The sequence below is a fragment of the Rattus norvegicus genome, chromosome 3, assembly GCF_036323735.1.
Source record: "Rattus norvegicus strain BN/NHsdMcwi chromosome 3, GRCr8, whole genome shotgun sequence".
NCBI classification, from domain to species: domain Eukaryota; kingdom Metazoa; phylum Chordata; class Mammalia; order Rodentia; family Muridae; genus Rattus; species Rattus norvegicus.
Window position 1 is genome coordinate 109,412,897 of NC_086021.1, and position 18,561 is coordinate 109,431,457.

The 18,561-nt window shown below is 44.0% G+C and overlaps 1 protein-coding gene across 2 annotated transcripts in view; it reads left to right on the forward strand.

Moving 5' to 3' along the window:
• Positions 1-18,561, forward strand: part of Pamr1 (peptidase domain containing associated with muscle regeneration 1) — a 103,185-nt gene that overhangs the window by 72,486 nt on the left and 12,138 nt on the right. For both annotated transcript variants that reach the window (XM_063283704.1, NM_001107755.3), the window contains one exon: positions 2,263-2,370. In XM_063283704.1, the coding sequence (XP_063139774.1) occupies positions 2,263-2,370 (108 nt within the window). The remainder of the gene's footprint in view (positions 1-2,262; positions 2,371-18,561) is intronic.

Below are 18,561 nucleotides of genomic sequence, written 5' to 3' on the forward strand. Positions count from 1 at the left end.
TGAACTGCCATGTGGGTGCTAGAAATTAACCCAGAGTCCTCTGGAAGAGTAGCCAGCTCTCTCTCTAAGTCATCTCTCCAGGCCCAGGAAAAAAATTGTTTTAAACTACAGTATTAAATGTCATTTATTGGTTACTGCAAGATCAACCTCAATCCTGTCCTCTCTGCTCCGATTTGGTCCTGTCTGGAGGTAGGATTTGACCTTCTGAACAAAACTCTGAATTCTAAGGAGTAACTTCAGCTCTTCTTATTGTGAGTCCGGATTCATCATGTTTTCTACAACAAGCTTCTGCTTTAAGGTCAATTTTCAAAGCTACTGAGCAGGAGTGAGAGTGCAGAGAGATGGCAGTCTGCTTTCCCAGGAGGTCTTGAGAGGGATATCTAATGTGAGAGTCTCAGGGAAGGAGGAGGTGAGGGGTTAGGGTTAGGCTTCCTTCCTCCAAGACCAGCCTCCTGGCTGCCCAGTCATCCCCCTCTGGAAAGCAGTGCTCACAGAAGCTCCTCACAGTTGTACCTGATTGAGTGCTTGGTTCCTTCCCATGCTATGCCCCATAATGCTGTGCAGGGAAAGATGCTTTACTGCTGGAGTGGAGGATGGTCAGCATGTGGCTAGACCCTCATTCTGGAATGGCACCCTCAGAATAGACAGAAGAGACACATCAGGAAACATCTGTGGATATTTGGAACAAGCAGCCAGAGCTGGCTGTCAAGGTAGCCACTGTGGGAAGTGGCAACTCACCAGCCCATGGCCCTGTGACTGAAGAAGCATCTTCCACTTCTGAGGAACACTGTCAAACAACAGACAGTACAACCTCTTGTCCCTCAAGCACTCCTAATTGTCTGCTTATCCTTCAGTTATTCCCTCTGGCTAGGGTCACATGTCCCAAACCTACATTTCAAAATCTATCCTGCAGGCCCTTCATCATATTCTCTCTCCTCCGATACCTTTCTCTTTCTCTGTTGAGCTATGTCTCTTTCCTTCGGTTGACTGCCCTGCAGCTTTTCTTTTGTCCGCAGTAAACTAACTACATTATGTTTCAGGTTAAAATGGTCCACTTTCCTGTCTATAGCCTTGATCTTGTAAATAGGAAGACCTGTGTATCTGGTTTTCTCTGGGGCCCTCACTACTATTTCTTTGAACTGAGTCAAGGGATACAATTCTTCTACAAGCATGAATGAATTAGGAATGATGGCTAACATGTACACTGATGTTTCTCATTGGCTTTTGCAGAAAAAAAGTCCCTAAGATGCTCAGTAAACCACAGATTCTGAGCTTCATTAAGATTTGGAAAGATTGAATATTATGTGTGTCCTTAGAACTTAGAATATTATGTGTGCACAGTAGGTCACTGAACTAAGAAGTTGTGCAGTAGGGCTGGAGAGATGGCTCAGTGGTTGAGAGAACTGGCTGTTCTTCCAGAGAGGTCCTGAGTTCAATTCCCAACAACCACATGGTGGCTCACAGCCCTCTGTAATGAGGTCTGGCGCCCTCTTCTGGCATGTAGGCATATATGCAGGCAGAACACTGTACATAATAAACAAATCTTGGGGGGAAAAAAGTTGGGTTGGGGATTTAGCTCAGTGGTAGAGCGCTTGCCTAGGAAGCGCAAGGCCCTGGGTTCGATCCCCAGCTCCGAAAAAAAAGAACAAAAAAGAAAAAAGTTGTGCAGTAAAGAAATCCGAGCCATTACCTATTGAATCTTGGGGAGCCTAAAGTAAATCCCATTTGGTTCTGGCATAGTGAGGCAATGATTTAATTAGGGTTTCTTGCAGGAACATTGGTGAGGGGTTCCATTCAGGTAGCATCTGCCAGCATGGGTGATGGTTCCCAAAGGCTACACCACTTGAGTGGCCTCTGCAATCTGCAGGCAGCTACACCACTGAAGACTTTCTTTGTCTCCAGCATTTGTTTGCTGGTTGTGTAACCTTGAGGAGGAGCTACTGAGTCCCTGTGGGAGAGCCCTTCATGATGCTGCTTTCGTTGATGCAATACTCCCGTGGGTTTGCCTTATGCTTCTCAGACCACATGTTGGGTACCTTGAGCACACTCTCGGGTGCTTCAGACATGTCAAGCAGCATCCACATCATTTGGCATTTAATAGCTATACGGGTTCTGCATTCTCAAAATCACAGCAGCACGAATTCAGTAAAAGGAGCAAAAACATTGTAAGAAGTTGGGGGGGGCATTGCCAGTTCAGATTACAGGCATGGGGAGGTGGATTCGCTATTGGTGGTGACACTGACGGATACCTTTCCATTTCAGCGTGTTCCTCATCGCCTTGTTTTCATGATGGTACATGCATCCTTGACACCACTGGGTCTTTCAAGTGTGCCTGTCTGGCTGGCTACACTGGGCCCCGCTGTGAAAACCGTGAGTATGCTTACTGATAGGATTAAGGGCATTAGTGGGATGCAAAGAGATTTGGGGGCTCACAACACTATGATTTCTTGGTGTCTTCAGTGGTCTGTCTGAGATGGAACATCATATGGGGAGCTGGGTTGTCTTCATGCTCTGTGTGTGTGTGTGTGTGTGTGTGTGTGTGTGTGTGTGTGTGCACGTGCATGCTTGTGCACATGTGTGACTATGAAGAACAGAGTTTGATGTTGGGTATTTTCCTCTATCCCTCTCCTCCTTATTTTTCTCTACTGAATCTGGGACTCATGGATCAGTTAGTCTGGCTAGACAGCAAGGCCATCTTCCTGCTTGCTTCTCACAGAGCTGGCACAGAAGATGTGTACTGTCATGGTGACTTTTAAATAAATGGATGCTAAGAATGTAAGTTCAGATCATCATGCCTGTACAGAGAGCAGTTCAATCGCAGAGCCATCCTCCCAGTCCCATAAGCCATATTCCTTTCCTCCTCCTTCTCTCTCTTCATATGCCTTTTTCTTGGTTTGGATGCTAGGGACTGAACCCAGGGTTTCATGCATGCAAAGCACACCTTTCCGCTGATGTACATTTTTAGTCCTGGTATCATGTTTTGGCTCAACCATTCAATCACTAGATCCTTGATTTTTGTGGACAGCCAGAAGCAGAGTAATAACAGCCCTCAGTTACCTGAGGCCCTCCAGATGATGGAAACCAGGAGAAACAGATTCCAAAAAAAGATGCACACCAAAGAGGAGGGAGGGACAACAAACATGATTCCCTTTTGATACTAGATTTGAGGTTTTGCCAGGGAAGAGAGAAACTTGAACCCTCTGAGTTTAAGCATACGTCTAGCAGGGCGCGTCCTTTGCTTTGGGGAGTATCATGTGCACCATGGCATCACAACTGCCCAGCTCTGCTGTGTGGTGCTGAGGACCATGCCACTGACAAAGAAGAACTTCCCAATCATGACCAGAAATCATTTGTTATGGTGTCTGGTAACCAAGATGGGTACAATGTGTGTTCTAGCAGAAGTTTGAGACCTAAAATTAGTGACACTGTTTTCAGCTATCGCCCTGTGATGACAAACATGCAGAATGAGGGGTGCAAAACGAGAATGGAGGTTTGAGGACAAGAGGAGGAGCAGGACGTCCTAGGCAGGGCTCCCCAGAACAGATCCAGGGATGGGATGTGTGCAAGTGAGGCTCTGAGGACGAGCTTCCCAGAGGTGATGTTATGGCTTCGGAGAACTAGCCTAGACATGGAAAGAATTCAAGAGAAAAGCAATTTCAAGAAAAATTGGAGGCCCAGTGCTGGGTGGTGGCGAAATAGGAAATTCCAATGAAGTAAAGGCATGGGCACTGGGCTCTTCTAGCCACATAGCAATTAGTCAGTAGCCAAGGCTGCCCTAGGGAAGGAGGGAAATGTGACATGCTGTCTCTGCTTGATTGTCAACTTGACAAAGCCTAGACCCTCCTGAGAAGGGAGTCTCGGTTGAGGGATTACCCAGATCAGACAGCCCTATGGGCATGTGTGTGGGCATTGTTTCCATTGTTAATCCGTGTAGCAGGGCCCAGCCCACTATGCTTGGCACCAGTCTCTGGGCTGGTGCTCCTGGGATAACTAGGAAAACTAGCTAAGCATGAGTCTGCAAATGAGCCAGCAGGCAGCTTTCTTCCATGGTTTCTGATACACTTCCTTGGCTGCAATGAGTTCCCTGCATGGAAGTCATGCTGTGTGGAAGAGCAAACCACCCTGCTTTCAGGTTCCTGACTTGAGTTACTGTCTTGGCTTTCCTCGGTGATGCACCCTGACCCAAAAAGTGCAAGATAATAAATGCTTCCCTCCCTAAGTTATTTCTGGTGAGAGCACTTTATCCCGGCAACAGAGAGGAAACCAGAACATATATATGCCTAGCTTCCTGAGCAGCTGCGCTGTACAGTTACGGGAACCCAGGATCAGTTTCCTGCAATCATACAGGTCAATTCAATGGGGGAACTTCAGAACTGGAGGAAGGGCTTCAAGGGCAGAGAACCAATAGAGCTTGCTCTAGTCATCCCTAACCAGCACATGCATGTCCTGTCCTCTGCTGTCTGGGAAGTTGAAGTGTTTATCAGTAAATGATTACTAGCATTCCTTACAACAAAGTGCTGATGGGAAATGCAGTTTCAACAGTGGGTCTCTGAGCATGACACTGTGTCTTGCTAAAAACCCTGGTTTGGCACAGCTGGCCTGAACATCGCTGTGTAAGAGGCTTAGAAAATGAGGTTGGGAATCACGGACCCTCCCTCATTTGAGGCTTCTGTGTTATATGAAGCAGATGAGAAGAGTGGGGCTCCTTCCTTGTTTCAAGGACTTGTATATACAGTCTAGAATCTCCACAACAGCCAACCCTGAGGTTCAGAAGGGGACCTGACGAAAGGGAAGGCTTCATTTCTGAATGGCTGGCTAGAGTTTTGATCCATAGAGGTAAGGCTAGGGAAACACAAACCATGAGCTCATAAGGCAGAGAAGCCTTTAAAACAATGTTTCAAACACGCAGAGAAAGGTAAATTGTTGCAGAAGTTATGGCGAAAGCATGCATGGGTAGTCTGGGGCGTAGCTCTGTGATGAAGTGCTGACCTACCTGTGCAAGGTTTGGGGATGGATCCCAGTACTGCAAGCAACAAGGCCACAGAGAGATAAAAGCAAGCAAACCGCCATCACTTAGGAAGATGGGCAAGGGGATGAACTCTCCATTTCCAGTTCAAAAACTGTAAGCCCCGCCCCCTCCTTCCACTACTGTGTAGCTGCAGCTGGGTGAAGAGCTGAGTGTGGCCATCTCATCTGTCGCTTGCTAACATCCATATGGGAAGTTAAATTTTTATTATTTTCAGTAAGATCTAGGTCTGCATTTCTTGATAGGAAGTGCAGGGTGAATTCTAACTTACTCAGTGGGGGAGACATCACAAAAGTCCAGCCGCGGCAGCTTACCTTGTTATTTCTGAACAGATCTTAGACACTGTTTTTATGTGGCAGTCTGTGCATGAGGAGGGCAAGATCCATGGGGTGGCACTTCTGTTTTCCCTCTGAGGGTATCAATGGGCTGGAACCATCTCTCCCGAGGGAATTCTTTCAAAATTAACAAGAAGCACAAGCAAACATTTGGAGAATCTCCAAACTCCAAAATATCCAAACTGGATCAGAAACTTGTTTTTAAAAGCAGCTTCAAGGATCCCCAAAGCCAGCATGCATGAGAGTCCTGTCATTTATGAATATGTCTTTAAGCCTGGTCTGCAGCAAATTCAGAGCCAGGAGGCAGAGTCACACATTTCTCTCCTAGTTTGTGTTCTCTCAGATGCAGATCTTACCATGTAGTATGGTGAGAGTCCAGGTGATTGATAACCTCTGGTCAACTCTGTGTCCTTTCCCCTAAATGAGGTTCATCTACGCCACCATTCCAAACACAGTCCTTGACATTAGTCATTCTCCTCATGTTTTATGTCTATGAATGGGAGTGGAAATGAGTAGGTTTTCTATCTAACACCAGAAGAAACACAGATGTAAAAAGTCAAATGGGAACTTTCGATGCTGCTCCAGGGGTAAAGTGTTTGCTACCCAAGTGCAAGGACCTCAGTTCAAACCCCCAGAACTCACATAAAGCCAGATGCATGAGTGTGTACTTCTGTAATCTCTGTGCTCCTGAGGGGATATTGGAGGGAAAGACAGAATTCCTGGAAGCTGCTGGGCCTTGTGTGTGCAGTCTATGTATGTGGTGTGGTGGTGGTGGTGGTGGTGGTGGTGGTGGTGGTGGTGGTGTGGGGGTCCTTTGTTTTCTTCACATATGCCCATGACCTGTACATACACATTAATATACACAAACATATACATACATACATACATACATACATAATACACGTTTATTTTTAAGTAGTTGAACAGTCTCAGAAGTAGAAAATAAAATAAAACATTTTTTTCCTCAGCCATCTTTTTTTCCATAGGAGCCACCTTGAGGAATACTAGGTCTATCTCAGAATTTTTCTAAGATATTCAAAGATAAGTTAGTTATCTAAACCATACTTTAAACCAGTGATGCTCGACTTGGGTGAAGTCGCCCTCCACCTTCACACATGGATGGCATTTGGCAACATGGGAAGAAGGTAACTTGGATACAGACTGACTGAGGATGCACCCTGTGGCAGACGGAAGACACAGGAAACACACTCCTGCTGTTATCTGGGCCAATGTCAGCAGTAACGGGGGGGGGACCCTATTTTAAACAAGCATAAAGCACACATATGAACTTTCAACGTGTTGTCAATGCCCATGTTATAGGCATTTCCCCAGACAAAATGATTGCCAACAACTCTATAGTGGCTATGAAAATATGCATTCATTTAATTCCTTAGACAGAGTTAATATTGTTCTAAATACTTTGCTATTATGGAGAAGGCTGTACTCCATTTCCTGGTATTATTTTGTTGCTCACATGTGACTTGAATGCCCAGATGCTGCAGTTTGTTCAGAGGGCATCTATAATTATATTTTTGAGAGACATTGCCAAAAGGGCACTAGAAGATGCTTTTAGTTAATCTGATATCATCTGGTGTTGTAGGAATGGACTCCTTTTTCTCTGCTGATTAAAGGATTAAAAGGCAGGAAAAGTTTGAAAGTCAAGCAAAGCCAGTAGTTATTCAAAGAGGATAATTTTATTAGTTATAAAGGAAAAAATTCCAGATCAGGCAAGCTGTATCTCTCAACAGCTGTCCAGAGGAGGGGAATGGAGAAGAGAAAGGAAAAAGAAAGAAAGGAAAAAAGAAGGAAAGAAAGAAAGAAAGAGAGAGAGAGAGAAAGAAAGAAAGGGAAAAAGAAAGGGAAAAGGAGAAGGAAAGGAAAAGGAAAAGAAGCTATACTGTTTGAGGTAAGCCAGCATGGAGGGCAGCCATGTGGCTGCCGACACATGATACAGAGTGGGGTTAGAGGGAGAATGAAGCCCCCAGTGTTAGGGAAAGCATGGTTGGAAAAGGCATTGAAGAAACGAAAAGGCTGGGCTTTGTGAGCGGTTCAGAAAAGCAGGCAGACTGTGTGCTCTTTTACAGAGTATGCTAGGGAGCAGGAATTCTGGGAAGGAAAAAGTATAGACACTCATTAAAGGGGTAATTGTTCTTCCTATTTCTTTAGCATGGTTTAAAGTAAGCCTGCCTCTAGGAGAGTTACTGCCTTCCAGAAAGATGGACCTCAGCCAGGTGATTGACCAATCCGTCAGGATTAATTCTTTTATTCTTGGGGTAGCTTGGAATGTTGTGACTCCACCCAGCCTGTTGACCCTAAGTAACTAGTTTTCCCTTAATGGGCTTTCCCCACTGTTGTGTCAGGTCTACTGGATGATCCCTAGTGCAACTACTGCGCTTCAAAATAAGAACTGGGACCTGTATTTCAGAAACTAGATGCTAGTTTCCTCAGACTGGAACTCCTACTCAAAGGAACCCATCAGTCTGAGGAGAGAGTTCCTGACTAGATTCATGAGGCTTGTCTTTATTCCAGTGGTCAGGAGGATGCCAAAGCCCCCCGCAGAACAGCCTGTAGATGTTACCCTCGCAGTCTCACCTTCCCTAAATCTTTTCCCAAGATGGCAATCTTTCCCCTGCTCTCCAGTGACCTTCTCAGAAACCTAACTAGAGGGAACGGCCCCTCCTTAGTGCTCAGGCCCACTTGTCTCCTGCCAACACCCTCAGCGACCTCCAGGATCCCTGGGCCACCGTGTGAGAAACCGAGGTCCTTTTCTTTCCTCTGAGGGTTCCTGTTTCATTGTATGGAGCCCAGGGACAAAGCAGTCTTCTAGTAAATGGTCTGAATCTTGTTTTGAAAGAGTGGAGAGTGAGAGATTCATCGCCTGCTCCAATTTCCATGTTGCCTTTGTTCCTCTGGCCCAGTTGACAGAGCTGGGCTCTCCCCCTGCATCCTAATGAAGGCTGATGAAATGGGCTAAATCTTCAGTCACAATGTTCACACTGCAAGCTCTGACGCTCCTTGGAACAAAACGGATCGGTCCTCCCCAATTAAAGTAAAACGGTGAATCTGGACTCATTGGGGTTTTTGGAGTCTCCGAAGGTTTCCCACTGGTCTGTCCCAAGGACCAGGGAGAAAGAGCAGGATGGGAGGCCCACTTTATTCCTGAGCTTCAAAGCAGCAGCCCGAGTTTCTCATCAGAATGAGCCACTGGAAACTTTGGGAGGTCCAAGGAAACAAGAATGCTGACGCAAAGAGAGTGTAGGAGACCCCTAGTGGGCAGCAGCCATGTTTCCCATCATAGATGGGTAAAGGAATGTGGCGGGATTGATTGATATACGCTATCTAGAAACAGGGCAGGTAGGGCAACTTAAAAATGTAATTGCCACCTTTTCCCCAATTCCAAAGACTTCTGTTATCCGGAACATAGGGGGAATAGGTACATCTTTGTCTAATGGGAGATGGTGCACACCAGGGCGAAGGTCTAAGGTGAAGGACTTTGAATAGACCGTGACTTTGCATTTCCTAGTCTTGAATGAATGATTTAACATGTATGAGCCTCCATTTTCCAAGTTAGAAATTCTAGAAAAACAATGCTAGGTTATTGGAGGGATGGAGCTTGGAGATTCATGTAAGACAAGAGTTGAGTATTAGAAGCAGTTATTTTCAATTTATGATTACTAATACTTCCTTTTAACTAAAATGCCATTTAAGATTTATTATAAAGTTACAGTAAATAAATCATTAAAATATCCCACATTATTTATAATGACGAGTAATGACAGTAATGTAAATGATACATTAGGATAGAATCTTACTAAGATCTGGAACATGGAGGAAACAATGACTATATTTTTCATTTTATAATAATCTAATATTTTATTTTTAAATCACATGTTCTTCCCTATGTATCTAAAAGATTTTTAATTTTTTTATTGAAAATAAGTCTTTCTTTTAATACATCTTAACCACAGTTCCCCTCCCTCCTCTCCTCCCTCTTAATATATAATTAATGGACTATTACATGATATTTCTATACCTGTATAGATAGATCATTGATCATTCATTGATTATACCCATCTAGTTGGCAACCCCTTTCGTCCTCCCTTCTGTCTCCTGTTTCATGTGGGGTTCTGGAGAGTTTATGTGATGGAGGAGAGTGTTTCGTTAGTCAGAGTTTAGCAAACAATGTCCCCCCCAAATACTGGGCAAACAGGTGATGGCATACAAATTACTCACTGGCTGAACTGCTCCCACAAACATGGGATGGAGCAGACTGTGTCCATCTGCCTGTTGCTTGTCCTGGCCCTTTCGACTTTTGTTTTGGTGGATGAGGTCCCTGAGGCATGACTTAATGCAGGAGCACATTTAATGCAAATCCTGGGTTAAGAGGTAATCCATTAGAGCTAGGATGGGCTGCATGCCCACTGAGAGTGGGCACAACGAATTAAACTTAAATGGAGACACATATTCCTGTGGCCACAGCCCCAGGTGAACTCCACCCCTAGATGCAGGCCACAAAACTCCTGTCTGTCTAAGGGCCTGCCTTTGAGAACAATCTTCGACTGATCCCCAGCGACTTCAAAATGTAAAAACAGCATCATCATTGTAAATTCCAGAGCATTCCTGTTGGTATCCATGTGTTAACAGTTTTTCTTGAGATAGGGTCTCACTATGTCACCTAGTCTGACCTCAAACTTGCAATGCTCCTGCCCTAACCTCCAAGTCCTGAGAGTCCAGGCATGCACCACTGTGCCTAGTTTCTCTAGTCTCTCTCTCCCTCTCTCCCTCTCTCTCTCTCTCTCTCTCTCTCTCTCTCTCTCTCTCTCTCTCTCTCTGTGTGTGTTCATGTGGTATATGCATGGGTGCATATATGAATATGCCTATAAAGCCCAGAAGTCAACATCTGGTGTCTTTCTCAGTCCTCTCCACTTTATATTTTTGAGGCAGGGCCTGTCATGGAAACAGCTCACTGCTTGAATAGATTGAGTAGCCAGTGAACTTTTGGGGCTCTGCCTGTCTCCACCCACTAAGTACTGAGTTTGCAAAGTGCATTATCATATTCAGATGGTAAGTGGGTGCTGAGGATCCAAACTTAGGTCTGCATGCCTGTGTGGCAGGCACTTTAACTGGACGAACTAGCTCCCCACCTCTCCAGTACCCCAGTTTTCCTATTCCATTTTTTAAAAGTAGATTTCACTCTGTAGCCTAGGCTGGTTCTAGAACTCATTCTAGGCTGGTGTGTAACTCCCAGAAGTCCTGCCTTGGGCTTCCAAATACCAGGATTACAGATGCAAGCTGTTCTATCCATTCTATACGCAGCTTGTCTATTCTTAATGTAGCCCGGCCTCTGAGCTTCGTGTAATTGTATCCACTCAATTTTATCAACATTACAGCACAATAGATACTGAAACCATCATCACTTCACAGACTAATTTAGAAATGTTTTTGGGTGCCCATTAAACTAGATACTGGGATAAACAGAGGTGTATAATGCATATTTGTCTCCTCCTTTTGACAAAGCCATAGAACCCTCTTAACCTTAGCCCTTTCCTAGTACAGAGGAAGGGTCACATGTGGTAGACTTCTTGGCAAGGACTTTCACTAACAAGAACTTTGTTAATGGTGACAAAGATTAATCAGTGAGAGTCTCACTAGGTATACCAGGCTGCTCTTGAACTCAAGATCTTCCCACTTCAGATTCCCTAGTGCTAACATAAATCTGCACTACACTGGGCCCTGAATGCCTCTTATATGTCAGACATTGGCTGGAATCTCCAAGGACTGAGTGTGCTCGGCACCTCAGGACCCTTTTGCAAGGTAACTCAAAACACTCAAGGCTAAGCAGCAGAATTGTCCAGGGATATTCATAGTGAAATTTCTTATTCTTTGAAAAGTTGACTCTGCTAACTACTGGGAGATATTTCACCCAGTAGTTTAGATTCTCTCTCTCTCTCTCTCTCTCTCTCTCTCTCTCTCTCTCTCTCTCTCTCTCTCCCTGGCTCCCTCCCTCCCCCCATCTGTATGTGTCTGTGCATATGTGACATGTCCATGTGTACATACATGTGGAGGCCAGAGGGCAACCTTAGGTATTTTTCCCAGGAGTTGTCTATCTTGTTTTTCAGAAAGTGTCTCTCACTGACTTTGCCAGTTTGGCAGGGGTTACTAATTGGAAAACAGAGGGCTCCTCGAATCCTTTCTTCCCCACTGCTTGAATTACAAGCACATAGCACCTACCTTTTCTACGTGTGTTCTGGGGCTGGAACTCAAGGCCTCACCCTTGCATAGCAAACATCTCACTCACTGAGCTATCCTCCCAGTTCCATGTCCATCTTGACCATGACTCGGGAAAAAAAAATCCCTGAAATTTGGGGAAAACTAAAAAAAGATGGTAAACACCCAGCAGACACAGCAACATATTTATTGAGCTGCTCAGATCATGTAAGTGGCCCACTTTATCACAGGTTGACTTGGGACACGTAAACCACTAAGACTTTCTGAAATTTGTCAATTTTGACTGTCTCTTGGACATGGGCAGTTTTAAATAGGCCATCCAAGCACCGGAAAGTGCTATTTGAAAGACACAGTGTCCCAGAGGCCCAAGACAATACTGATTAAGATCAAATAGCCAATTAAGCCCCAGTCTCCAAATTGCTGCTGGATGAATAGACAGCAGTGTGTGCCATCCAAGCATAGCTTCACATGGGTAGCACCTCATTCACACCCACAGAGGGCTGGAAAACATGGGCGAAGCAGAATCCTATTGGCTGGAAAGGGATAAAAAGAGACTTCACTAAGGACTTTAAGAAATGACACTCAGCTGGTGTCATTTCTGGTTAATGATGACCTTTGAGAGAGTACAACACACGTGCTTTAGCCCAGAGACACCAAATTCAACCGTGAACCCAACAAGAAAAAGTGTGGAAGAGAAAAGAGGCCATCACCCACTTGTCTGTGAGCACTGGCTTTGTGTTAAGTTGGGTTTCAGAATTCACAAAGCCTCGGTGAGAACGTTAATGCCTTTTCCCAACACAGCCCAAACTGTCACAAGCTATTTCCTTGCTTTTGGTGATGAGTGAGATTGGGTAGATATAAAGAGGGTGCTAAGTATTGAAACTAATACCTCGCTGCCCCAGCTCCAATCACAGCGAGGTCACAGGATAACGACTTCTATTGACGTTCGTTGGGCCTGTGTGCTTTGTTGTAGTGCTCAGGAACTCTTGTGGAGAATGACTACCAGCTCCAACTTTTCCTCACTGGGTAACCTGGCTTTCACAAATATTTCATGACTGAAATTTGCCAAAAGGCAAATATACTCTTCATATATTACATTGCGATTCACTATAGACCATTTTTACAATCAAGAAGAGTATACAGAATAATAATTAATTTAAAATAATAACAAGAATAAAAATTAGAAGATGGTGAGGAAAGAGATTAGCCAAAAGTCACCACAAGTTTATCTAGAGGTGTAAACATTTATTTTATTCTGACTTGAACTCCTTTCTGCTCTGACTATGTAACTGGGACCCCAACAACTGCTCTCTCTAGAGACCCAGAAAATCTGGTGATGAAGTTTGAAGGACAGAGAGCCACAGGGCCAGGGCTTCTCAAGCCTCTTGGAGCTCATAAAGGACAGCCTATTCCCTAGTTGCTGTAGTGTTTGACTTTTGCTGTGCTGGGCTTTGGGCTTGCTCTGGATCCATTTCTCTTTTTATGGAAATGTTTACTGTACACCAATATTAGAAGTATAGAACCTTTTGATTGAACAGTGGCTCATGTGTCTAGGAGTTTGCATTGAGTCTCAGAAAATACTTTGAATTTCTGAACAGTAGTGAGATGGTAGAGATTATTGGGACTTAAGGAAGGAAGTGGATTTATTTTGTATTATGAGATGGATATGAATCGCTTAGGGGCAGGAGTGACATTATACGGTTTTAAAGCAATAGTTGGGTGTCAGTTGATAAGGGATAGAATTATGATGGTTAATCAATTAGATCATCTTCTGCTTATACTTCTAAAATATCTGATAACCTTCCATTAATAATAAGTAGCAGCATGTATTTGGGGGGTTTGTTATCTGAAGGATACTCAAACATGAAATATCTGTATTATTGATTTGAAAGACATTAGACTTGAGATTTTTTTAATGAGTGCACAGACAGATCATAGATAGATGGATAGATGATAGATAGATAGATAGATAGATAGATAGATAGATAGACACACAGAGAGACTTTTTTTGACACACAGACTTTTAAGGTCATGGGAATGAGTAGAAGCCACAGAAATACTTGTGGAGAAAGGCAGTATTGTCTCTCAATGGACTTGATATCTTCTTAAAGTTATTCAAAATGCCACTTAGCATTTTCCACACAGTGTGGTATTGGTGCTCTCATCCTAGGGAAGCGTTTCTGAGCCTCTTCTCAGTGTCTCGCACTGCCCTGCCTACAGCACATGCCCTGGCAGTTACTGTCCAGTACCTTAGAGATGACACAAATGTGATAAAACTGGGAATTCTACTTACAAGTCTCCAGTACTCATTCTGGGCAGGACATCTAACTTGGAGTCAGGGTCCATTTCACTTGGCTTTCTATCTGTAAATTCAGAAGCTTTCTTTCAGACCACGCAGTTGGCTAAGTGGTAGCAAGGCAGTTGCAGCCATTTTACCTAATCTAGTGAGTCTTTGTTGCTCCCAGATAACAACTTCCGCTGTTCCCGTGTTTGCTGAGGACCTTCGCACCCTATTCAAGTTGACCTGAAGCCCCCATGGTTACCTCACTTATTCCTCACTTAGTATGCTATCTTTTGACGTGATTTTAGAATGAAAACATTAGTCACAGACAAGCCGGTACTAATGAAAAAGGTGTGCATATTTACTCCCCCAGCCTCACTTGTGTCTTCTTTTTCTCTGTTAGAATGAGTTGAGCTAGTTAGCTTAAAGAAGTTAAACTGAGTTTCTTACAGTGACAGCCCTTAAACATCTAATTGAACTACTATGATTTTTCTTTATTTTTATAGGGTGGGGGTTGAATGTAAGATCTCATATGTGCTAGGGAAGCTTTCTGCTACTAGGCCATATGGCTGGACACTTTCACTTTTCATTTTCAGGCAGGGTTTAAGTTGGACTGACTTTGAATCTCCACTATGGTCCGGGCTAGTCTTGGCCTTTCAATGTTCACTCACTTAGCTACCCGAGTCCCTAGGAATCTACCAGGCTTGGCTCAGGATTCATCTCATTGTCAAAGATTTTGCTTGATAAAAGTTAGACCCAAAGAATAAATGATGGATATCACAAAGCATAGCTTGATAGAATGTTGTGAGTCCTTTTTGTTCGCAAGTGCTTAAGTGAGGCTGAGGAGAGGCTAGGCGCACGCGTGCCTTTCGAATAAGCCAGAACCAACACCACTTGTACTTCTGGTTTTGAAATTAAAAAAAAAGTCTCTCTGTACAGATGAACTCACAGCAGTTGCATGAGACTTGCACAAAATCAAGCCAGCCAACATTCCGGTGTGGATGGGAGAAGTACTCATGGAGTCCCACCCCTAACTGAGAAGATATTGATGGCAAATGGGGAAGGAAAATAAGTTTTGTTTTGTTTGTTTTTCTTACTTTTTTTTTTACAGTCCAGTCATTACTCCCTCCCAGTCTGCCTTCCTATGCTTTCTCATCCCATTCCTCCTCTCCCTGTCTCTAATAGGATGTCTCCTCCTCATTTTCCCCTCCAGGACTCCCCACTCACTCCCTGGGGCATCAAGTCTCTTGAGGATTAGGTACATCTTCTCTCACTGAGGCCAGACCAGGTAGTCCGCTGCTGTGTAAGTGTTGGGGAGCCTTGGACCAGCTAGTGTATGCTGCCTGGTTGGTAGCTCAGTTTCTGAGAGGTCTCAGGGGTTGGGGTTAGTTGAGACTGCTGGTCATTCTCATCATCAGCTTCTTCTGGCATTTCCCTAATTCAACCACAGGGGTCCCCAAATTCAGTCCATTGGTTGGGTATAAGTATCCATATCTGACTCATTCAGCTGCTTGTTGGGCATCTCGGAGGACAGCCAAGCTAGGCTCCTGTCTGTAAGCACAACATAGCATCAGTAATAGTGTCAGGCTTTGGAGCCTGCCCTTGAGTCGGATTCTAATCTGAGTTGGTCACTGGACCGTCTTTTCCTCAGGCTCTTTTCCATTTTTGTCTCTGCAGTTTTTTCATACAGGAACTATTTTGTGTCAGATTTTTTGGCAGTGGGATGGCAACCCCATCTCTCCACTTGATGTCCTGTCTTTCTACTGGAGGTGAACTCTACAAGTTCTCCCTCTCCACTATAGAGAATTTCATCTAAGGTCCCTCCCTTTGAGTCCTGAGAGTCTTTTCCCTCCCAGGTCTCTGGTACCTTCTAGAATGTCCTTCTCCCACCCTCCCAGATCACATAATTCTATTCTTTCTACTGGCTTTCAGGGCTTCTCTCCTGTTTCCTTCCCACCCCGAATACTTGATCTTGTTCCCCTTTTCCCTTCCCTTCCCCTCTCCCACTCAGGTCCCTCCTTCCCTCTGTTTCCTGTGGTTGTTTTCTTCTCCCTCCCAAGTGGGATTGAGGTATCCTCACTTGGGCCCTTTGTCTTCTTAACCTCCTTGAGTTCTGTGGATTGTATCCTGTGCACTAACACCACTTATTAGTGAGTACGTACCATTTGGGTCCTTTTGGGTCTGAGTTACCTCACTCAGGATGATATTTTCTAGTTTCATCCATTTGCTACAAAACTCATGATGTCCTCGTTCTTAATATCTGAGTAGTATTACATTGTATAAATAAACCACATTTTCTGTATCCATTCTTCTGTTGTGGGACATCTAGGTTGTTTCCAACTTCTGGCTATCACAGATAAGGCCATTATGAATATAGTGGAGCACATGTCCCTGTGGTATGATAGGACATCTTTAGGGTATATGCACAAGAGTGGTATAGCCAGGTCTTCAGATAGAGCTAGTTCCAATTTTCTGAGGAACCTCCAGACTGATTTCCAGTGCGGTTGTTCCAGTCTGCAATCCCACTAGCAATGGAGGAGTTTCCTCTTTCTACACATCCTTGACAACATGTGCTGTCGTCTCGGTTTTTGATCTTAGCCATTCTGACTGGTGTAAGGTGTAATCTCAAGGTCACTGCTGAGAGAGAGAGAGAGAGAGAGAGAGAGAGAGAGAGAGAGAGAGAGAGAGAGAGAGAATATGAAGTAGGAGGGAAAAGTGAAAAGTGGTGGCTTTAGAGAATAGGGAATAAATTGGAGTGGTGGGAATATGGAGTAAACTTGATAAAATGAATTATATTCATGTATATATTTTTGAAACAGTACAAATATTTTTAAAGGGTACACAGGTGGGGGGCACTCATTAAATATTATGTGATCAGTCAGCACCTCCTCAGTCCTCCACAGACAGACATGAAGGAGTTTAGAAAGACAAACTAAGTGGTTCTTTATTCTTGAGCAGCTTTTTAACCAGTATTCCTTAAAAATCTGAACTTACAGCTTGGAGATCTGAGCAAAAGGAAAGGGATAAATATTCATAGAAGATTAGTGTGTCACATTAAAATTCTAGATTCATTCATAAAATATATTTCATTTGTGGACAGGAATATCATATGGTAATGACATAAGGGAAGAGGGCAGGTTGTCTGTCTTTCCATGGCTGGGCTCTGCCCCAGGGCCTGCTAACTATCAGGTAATGGTGAGGCAGTTCCAATATGAACCTTCTTCTGTCATAGACTATGTCACTTATTTGCCCAGAGGACACCAGAAAGCGGTGTTATTAGTGTGCAGCAAAGAACCACTCTTCCTGGAGACAATGCTGTAAGGTTGTGACGTACTGTATAATACTGCTATCTTCATGTCCACTTCTTATAGATCCCTGACCTTGGTCATCTCAGCTGACAGTAGCGATTCTTGCTGTACTAATCTGAAGGGAGAAAAACAATGTAACTACATCTGCTTTAAATCAACTTAAAAATAGCACTTGGATCTATAATTGGGACCCCAGTATTGGTCATTGCAGGAGGCTTCTCTATGCCACAGGCTATACAGAATCACATTATGTAGACAGCATGAAGCTATCAGGGAGGATCCTGAGCAAGTCTTTGTTAGTCATCTTGAGAAATCCCATTGTCTACAATACCTGATCCCTTCATGCACAATAGCTTGGCTGGAATGGATCTGACTTTGAGCATGAGATTGTTTATGGAGACCGAAGCCCTTCTCTAAGGGTCTATCTATTATTTTCCTACCCACATTCTTCATTACCTAGCCATGCTGATGGTTCTGTGACATGGCCTTACTAGGCTCTCATCATTGTCTGCAGAGCTAAGAAGGGAAGGCATGAGAGGGAGGCACTGGTAATAAGAAAACAGCATTGTCACCTTAGGCTAGTTTCTCCTGGGTCAAGCATTCAGGACTCAGTTTTTGTTAAATGAAGTATTCCCAGGGTCAGACAGTAAGGGAAATGGAGAAGACAGAAGGGGAAGAACTCAGTCAAGAGTGTTTTCAAATGAAGCCTGATCCCATAGGGGTCTGGAAAATGAAAATTACAGTTCAAGGGATATGCCCATCCATTGGCCAACCTTTCACTGGATAAAGCTTCAGACAAAAATCAAGGTTATTTTCAGCTCTCTTCAGTTGGGCTAGCTAGTTTTCATCTCCAAGGACAGTTTGATCAAGGATGCAGGTACCAGCGGTAAACAGCAAAACACACCTGGAAAATACAAGGCAGGTCCCCTGTGTTGGTTCAGGGACACAAGGAACCTGGTGAGGGCTCCTGTAGAATTCAAGATGAGAGTAGTTACAAAGCTGTAACATGTGTGCCTGTAAAATGGCACCATAATGAAGCACTGCATACAGTGCTCTTTGGGGAGGTAGGGACAAAGACTACAGAAGGTCTTTAAACGTTCATCTGAAACAATATTCCAGAGAAGTGCCCCTTTGGTGACAGTTTTGTTCATGAATTAGCAGATAAGGACATGCTCAATTTAATGTGTTTCTGTCCTCAGGCTGAGTATCAAAAAGAACAAGGCAATGTGCTATTTATTATTAATCATGGGATGTTCTACTTAGCAAAGCAGGGCTTCTAGCTCCTGTATGCCAGAGACAGAGATATTTTAAATTCTCTATTGGCTTTGTCTGAACTCTCTGTACCACTGAGGTGAAATGAGACACAAAGCTCTTGGGAAAAAA